The 7,558-nt window shown below is 52.5% G+C and overlaps 1 protein-coding gene across 1 annotated transcript in view; it reads left to right on the forward strand.

The window, feature by feature from the left end:
• Positions 1-421: 421 nt before the first annotated feature.
• The window catches only part of GPR157 (G protein-coupled receptor 157), a 17,571-nt gene continuing 10,434 nt past the window's right edge, over positions 422-7,558 (forward strand). The window contains exon 1 of the mRNA XM_019639710.1: positions 422-1,000. Coding sequence (XP_019495255.1) covers positions 426-1,000 — 575 coding nt within the window. The 5' untranslated portion in view covers positions 422-425. The remainder of the gene's footprint in view (positions 1,001-7,558) is intronic.

Consider the following 7,558-nt stretch of genomic DNA (forward strand, 5'->3'; position numbering starts at 1 on the left):
AGAGGTCCTAACCACCTGGCAAGAGAAGGGGTAGTCCTTGGAGAGTGAGAGGCTCAGCGTCCGGAAGCCTGATGCGGAAAGGGCATGGGGGCCACGGAGGTGGGGCGTACAAGGCAGGCGCAGGAGAGTGGTGTGAGGTCTTTTACGGGGCGCATAGGCGGGGCTCATGGATGAGGCATGGGGCTCAGGGGCGGGGCGCAACGGCGGAGCCCAAAGCAGCGAACTTGACGTCGGGGCCACGGGGATTAGCTAACGCGCGGAGGGCGCAGGGGCGTGGTGTGAGGTCGTTCGCGGGGCGCGTGGGCGGGGCGTGAGGCTCAAGGGGCGGGGCGTGTGGGCGGGGCCCAGAGCCGCAGACAGGACGCGGGGGCCAGGGCAGTGCAGCGTGGAGGGCGCCTGGGCGTGGTGTGAGGGGTGGGCGGGGCATGGAGCCGGGCCCAGGAGCAGGGGCCGGGCGCCGCGGGGCTGAGGCTCAGTGTCTGGGACGGTCCGGGACGGTCCGGGACGCGAGCCTCCGGCGCTCGGAGCCCAGTTGGCGGTGGCGGCCGCACTGGCGGCCCGGCCTCTGTCCTTGCGGCGCCCGTGCACTCCAGCCCCGGCCCCCTTCCCGCCCGGCCATGCCGCCGCCCGCGCCGCCCACCGAGCTGGAGCCGTCGGAACGCGCGGTGGTGCTGCTGTCGTGCGTGCTCTCTGCGATCGGGTCGGGCCTGTTGGTGGCCACGCACGCCCTGTGGCCCGACCTGCGCAGCCGAGCGCGGCGCCTGCTGCTCTTCCTGTCGCTGGCCGACCTTCTCTCGGCCGCCTCCTACTTCTACGGGGTTCTGCAGGACTTTGCGGGCCCCTCGTGGGACTGCGTGCTGCAGGGCGCGCTCTCAACCTTCGCCAATACCAGTTCCTTCTTCTGGACTGTGGCCATCGCTCTCTACCTGTACCTCAGCATCGTCCGCGCCGTGCGCGGACCCCGGGCCGGCCACCTGCTCTGGGCCTTCCACGTCGTCAGGTGGGTGGCTGCTTTTCCTCGAGCCCCTGGACCCCCCACCCCACCCCGACTGGGCCCTGTTTACTGCTCCTGTGGCCCTCGCGCCCGTTTGGCGCCCACTTCTTGGTCCGGCCCCTGGCTGGGTGCCCAGCGGGCAGTGTCTGCTCATGCCCCAGCGGGACGATTTCAAATTTGCCCAAGAGTTGGTCCTGCCGTGAGCATCACCGCAGAGGGCTCCCCTTTGTGCTCTCCCCAGCCTGAGCCTGGATGAGGTGGTCCCCTTAGCTCAGCCCCTCCGAGGGTGGGGGGCCAAAGCTCACCCTTAGAGCCCAGCCCTAGGAACTTGGAGGCACCTGGAGAGCTGGTGAGGACATTCTGGGCCCTTTGCCCCCTGCTTCACTGTGTTCGGGCCATCTTTGCTGCACATTGGGAGAAGTGCCTGGTCTCCAGGCTGGGAGATGAGTTAGGTGACTGTCCCCGGCTAGAGAGCCGGACAGCTCCCAATCCCACATCACTACCCGCACCCCACGCCACAGTAGGTGCATGCAGCCACTTCCAGTGCCCACCCATCCAGCCCTCTGCCAAATGCAGTGCTTCAGCTGTAAAATTTACAGGACTGTCTTCATTTTCTCATTGCTCACCTCTAGACCTCGGGGCCCCTGTCTCTTGTTGTCTCTGTTCTAGATTATCTTGACTTTCCAGAGTTGAGCAACTCTGGAGGTCAGTGGCAGAGGCTGGTCTGGAATAGAACCACCTGCCTGGAGTCTCTGAGAACAGGAAAGCCCACAAAGCCTTGCCCTGCCCGGGCGCTGAAGCATGGAAACCAGTAACCCTCACCTATGGAAGAGGGTGGGCCCCTTCCTGATGTAGTTTCAAGAGTCAAACATCTGGTGCTGTCCTGTATTGACCCGAGGCAGGAATCTTACAGGGCATGTTTCTTCTTCTCCCTCCCCACATGAGAGCACCAAATACTGCCCTAATTATAGGTCCTCTCTGTTGAAGGCTTGAATACTTTCCAAAGACTGAGGACAGTCAGCACTTTGGTAGAGACAGGTCACCTGGGTGTCATACGCCTGCAAGAGTCACTTGACCTCTTCATAGAGCTGCTGGATGGAGGCCATCTGGTCCTGGGAAACTAAATGGCCTGCTTCTCAGCTGTTCAAGTCAGATTTGCAGCAAGCCATTCAAATAGTGCCCCGGGGCGGTGCAGAGACCCGCAGAAAGTGGAGCTACCTTTCCTCCCCTTGCAGCATCCCACCTGACCTGTGTCTATTTCAGAGACCCAGTCCTGGGCAGGCTGGCTGGGTGTGGGCAACCCGTACACCAGAGTTCACGTGTACTTGAGAAGGATCCCAAGACTTTCTTTGCAAGAATCTCTTCTCTGCCCTCCCTGTCTTTAAAAATATTGAATACAATATATTTTTTAAGTGATAAAGATAAACCTGGTGCAGCTCCTATAGAACAGACAACTTTTCTAAGAGACCTGAGTTGGCAGTTCTTTCTGTTCACTTCTAGAGCGGGTTCTGTGACGTCTAGGAAAGGCCTCCTAAGAAAGCCTGTGCGTCCCGTCTGGCCATAAAAAAGATGTGAATTGTTCATCTTGTCTGTTGAATGTGATCCACCTGCTTCTTAAAAGAAAAAAAAAGAAAGGCAAATACCTGTGTCCAAGCTGGAAAGGGGCTTTGACAATCTATTCTCTTTCAGAAGTTAGCACTCACACGTTGCTAGACTAAGAGAATTGGTAAAACCTGTCTAACAGGTCCATTTATTGACCTAAATCCTCCCAGACCGTATAGCTAATGACCTCACTAAAGGACTTCACCATCTTTCTTTGGAGAATCAGTTTCTTGTTGCTGAAGCACCTGTTGGTGTGAGATGTCTCATCTTCAGACATAGCTTAGTAGCCGCTCATCCATTTATTAACTATTTCACACAACTGAAAATCAGTCCACTTCTTCAAACCTTCCAGTCTTGGAAAGTATTTTACTTTTTATTTTTATTTTCCTAAAGAGGGCGTACCTGTAAGTGGCCCATGTGGGAAAGTATTTTAAAATATGACAACACAAAAGGTTGATATCTCTATTCTCTAAAGAGTTTCTGTGAATTGATTTTTTTTTTTATCCAACAAATATCCTGATATGTGGACAAAGACCCCAACTGGACAAAAGAGTAAAAGCAGTTGGTAAATATATATGGGAAAACGTTTAGCCCCATTAATACTCAAAACAATACAAGTTATAACATTGAGGTACCATTTTCTCATTAAATTAAGAAAGCAGTATGACGGCAGAATACAAACGTGATGAATGCCGGCAAAACTGGTGTTTTCCTACATCATTATTGGCAGTGTAAATTGAACTAATCCATGTGGAAAGTATTTGGTTCATCCCCCTTGATCTAATAATCCTATTTATAGGGACCTAGTCTGAGGACATAATCCAAAATACATGCAAAGCTGTATGTGCAAAGGCGTTTGTGAGGCACTCTTATCACGGTGAGAGGTTGAAAGGAACCTCAGTGTCCACAAAATAGGGAAACAGCAAGTTATAAATGACAGCCCCACCGGAAATGTTATGCAGCCATTAAATATTGGCTGTGAACTCTGTATTTCTTTTTTTTTTTAAATGGTCTGATACAATGTTAAGTGACGAAAGCCTTCTATAAAACGGAATGCAGCCATCTACAGCAGGATGCTGGAGGGAACCCTGCCCACACAGGCTCCCAGAAAGCGTCTGCTTGGCCCCATCCTAATACTTGACCTGGTTGGTTCCCTTTGCAGAAAGACTTGGTTTTTTTCTCATTGGAGAAGGGCAGCTTAGACTTGGTCCTCAGGGAAATTGTATTTGATCATGAGCTGCCTCTGGTTCCTGAGCTCTTGCAAAGTGCTGTCCCATTCCTTAGCTTACTGTCACCAGTAAGGGAGTGGCAGTTTGATTACCCCCCAGTCATAGCTGATGAGACCTGCCCTGGGCCGCACTATGGGAGGCTCAGGGTTAGAACTCCAAGGTCATTATTCTTTTTATGCTTCCATCTTGTTTCTTGGCCTTGACAATAATTTTGAACATTGAGATATAATTCAACCATATTGCTAACGTTCCACATTTTCCCCATTATTAACATTTTGCCATGTTACCTTTATCCCCTCCAGTTATTTTTTCCAGAGCCATGTAAGAGTAGGTTGCCGACCTTATGCCCCTGAATCCTTTACGTGTACAGTAAAACCCTGGATGGCAAGTAACGTGGTTTGCGAGATGGGCAAACATTTCTAATACATTTGAACGTAAACGAGCGATGTTTTGTAATACGAGTAGTTTGTTTCCGGAACGAGTTATGCTTGCAAACGAAAGTATTACTGTATTTCCAAAAGACAAGGACAGCCTCTTAAGGAGCCACATAGACCTTCCAGAGGCAGAAGATGGACAGGGAACAGTGCTGTTATCTGATGATGGACTTCTTTGAGATTTGTCAGTCTTGTAATAATGTCCCCACAGCCAAGGAAAATCTTGGCTTGTGTGTTGACTTAGTCTTCAGTCTCTTTATTCTCCTTCAGCCCGGAACAGTTCCTCCATCTTTCTTGGTGTCTCATGCCTGTTGACTTTTTCCGAGAGCACAGGCTGTTACTTTGTAGCATGTCCCTCTGCTGGGGTGTCCGGCGCTTGCTTCCTCATGAGTGGATCCAGATTCCGCACCGTTGGCAGGAATCTCACGGAAGCATGTTCTTCACTTTGCTTCCTCCCCAGAGACTTTGATTTGCGCCATTACTGGTGATGTTCACTTTGCTCGCTTGGCTGAGGTGTTATCTGCCAGTTCTCCATGGCGGTTACTGTTTTTCCTTTTGTAATTAATAAATATCTTGTTGAGATAAATGTCCTGTTACTCCTCAAACTTTTGCCCAAAGGTGTAGCATCCATTGGGTCTGAAGTGAGTTTCCCGGTGGTGGTTGCCTTTAAAGCTCGTATGAGAATGTTCAGTGTTCCAGGGAAGTCCTGTATTAAGAAGTCCTTTCCTACTGGATCTTAGCTGTTGAGGCAGCATGATACAGGCGCCCTATGTTTTATAATCATGTGGATATGCGTCTGTGGTTACGGTACTCACCTAAGAAAGTGCTAGAAGCTCAGGCCTAGAGCTGCTGTGGGTGGGGTCAGTTCCCTTCCCATAAGATAAGCCGAGTTGGCCTGAAGCTGCCCCTGTGCCCCTGCAAAAGGCAACTGACCTGCCTTTCAAAAGCAGCTCCCCGCAAGATCCGTGAACCGTCCCCCTACTTGCACACCTCCGGGCCACCACTCGTCAGGCATCAACCCGTGTGTAGTAACTCTCTGCACTGTGCTTGTGTCTATGGAAAGCTCCATGCAGGGGCTGTGAGAGCAGAGGGTTAGGGTCAGGGTTAGGGGCAAGGTCAGGCTGGGAGCCAGGTGGGCAGGAAGCATCTCTGAGCACTGCAGGATGGCCCCTCGGTGCCCACCAGAACCAGGGCTGCAGAAGGTGGAGCCAGGGGGTGTGTTTAAAAGTTCCTTTGGACACCCCTGCCCGCTTCTGCGCCTGAGCAGCAGTGTGCCCTCACAGTAGCCTGGCCAGTGGCAGACTCCCTGAACACCCTACCCCACAGCCCACACTTAATAAGCGTCCATTGTTTTGGAAAGAGACCTCCAGGCAGCAGTGGGCCTTGTGATTCCTCTCACCACGCCTCTGGGCCCCAGCTCCATCCTGCTCCCCAGAGCTTTCTAAATTGGTACATTGTTGCCTGATCATTTTGCTCTCAAAGCATTTCTTTGAGTTATGTTAACATTCAAAGCTTTCCCCAGGCCACAGGTCACATAGACCGAGTGCTGCTGTCTGGTCCACAGAAGTGGGGAGGAGACCCCTTTGTTTCCTTCCCAGCTAACCCCCACCCCTCCCAACCTTCTCCCGCTCCCAGGATCTGTAGTAAGGGTGAGGGTTTGGGGAGAGGGAAAAGTGTAGGAACCCAACAGTGGGGGCAAACTGTTGAGAAGACCTTGAGCCCCTTGCTGGCTGACCTTCTGTGCAATGCGGGGAGGGTGTTCCCATTTGTGTGTGAAGTGGAAGCACCTCCCTGTCACTGCAGGTGCCCCCCACCCTGACTCTGATGGGAGAGGTTTTGGAAGATCCCAAGGGAAGCCCAGAGCACTGCTATTCTGGGGACAGGAGCCTGCTCGTGGTCATCTGACAAATGCCAGGGGTGTGGACATGGCTTACTCGCCACCTGGCTAGTCTGGTGGTGCTTCTATAATAGTTCCTCTTCCCTGGAAGAGGTTTCAAAACAAAAAGGACACCAGTTCCAAGAAGAGCTAAGCGGGTTGAGGATTTCCCCCTGCCCTGGCCCAGGTCTGCCGGTCCCAGTGTGTGGGGGTGGGGCGTCTTCCATCCATTCCTTCACCTCTGGGGCCGGGGTCCCCAGGAGCTGGGATATGATCCCTGCCCAAGCATATCTTTCTCCCCCGTAGCTTGTAGAAAGCCTCTGTATTAGTGTCTTGGGGCTTCCCTGACAAAGTGCCACAGACAAGGCTGTTTAGACAACAAAAATCCATCCTCTCCCAGTTCTGGAGGCTGAAAGTCTGAGATCAAGGTGTCGGCAGGGTTGGCGCCCTCTGAGATCTCTCCTCTTGGCTTGTAGGTGGCCATCTACACCCTGTGTCTGCACATGGTCATCTCTCTGTGTGTCCTAATCTCTTCTTATAAGGACATCAGTCAGATTGGATGAGGGCCCTCCCCAGTGACGTCATTTTACCTGAATCACCACTTTAAAGACCCATCTCCAACTACAGTCACCTCCTGAGGTCCTGGGGTTAGGACTTCAACATATGAATGTGGGGGTGGGGGGAACACAACTCAGCTGTGACAGCCTCTGAGTGGGGAGGAAGCTGACCGAGACACTGACCTCAGTTTCCAGGCGAACGTAAGTGAGAGCTGGGGCCCGGGCACCTCCGGGAGAAGCTGTTGGTGTCCCTCCAAGTGGGGGATTCTGCTCAGAGTGTGGTCTTCAGGCTCCCTCCATGTAGGTGACCCCAGCCCTGCCTCCCCTCAGCCTCAGAGTCACAGGTTTGGAGAGAAGGGGACTTATCCATCACCTTCTTTAACTGTGTCCCTCCCCCAGCACCTTTCATTGCATCCCTTGGCCCTGTGGCTTTCATCAGTTCTAAGATTGAGCTGGACACCCTGCCCTTTCTTCCAGTCCCTTCTCCCCTAGAAGGACCTTGTCAAGAGTCTTGAATCATTTGAGCATAGCTCAAGGTGCAACATCTCCGTACATGCCCGGCTGTGATGCCAACTCTACAACCTCAGGTTTAGAACGTAGGTCGCAGGTGTCTGCATGGAGACAGGACAGTTCACTGGCCATTCTGAACTGCCCACATCTGGGCATCAGGGCAACCTCTCCGACCACACGGGTTTTTAAGCTGAAATTAACTAAAGCCCTTGGTCTTTTTCACATGTGTTGTCATTAAGCTATACCTTACTTGTTCTGGTTTTGTTGTTTGGTTGGTGACTATTTTTTGTAGAGGAATAAAAAACTGTTAGGTGGTACATGTCAGAAATTGGAAGTATTGGAAGTGCCACCCCCCC

Source organism: Hipposideros armiger, unplaced genomic scaffold, assembly GCF_001890085.2.
Source record: "Hipposideros armiger isolate ML-2016 unplaced genomic scaffold, ASM189008v1 scaffold_46, whole genome shotgun sequence".
NCBI lineage: Eukaryota > Metazoa > Chordata > Mammalia > Chiroptera > Hipposideridae > Hipposideros > Hipposideros armiger.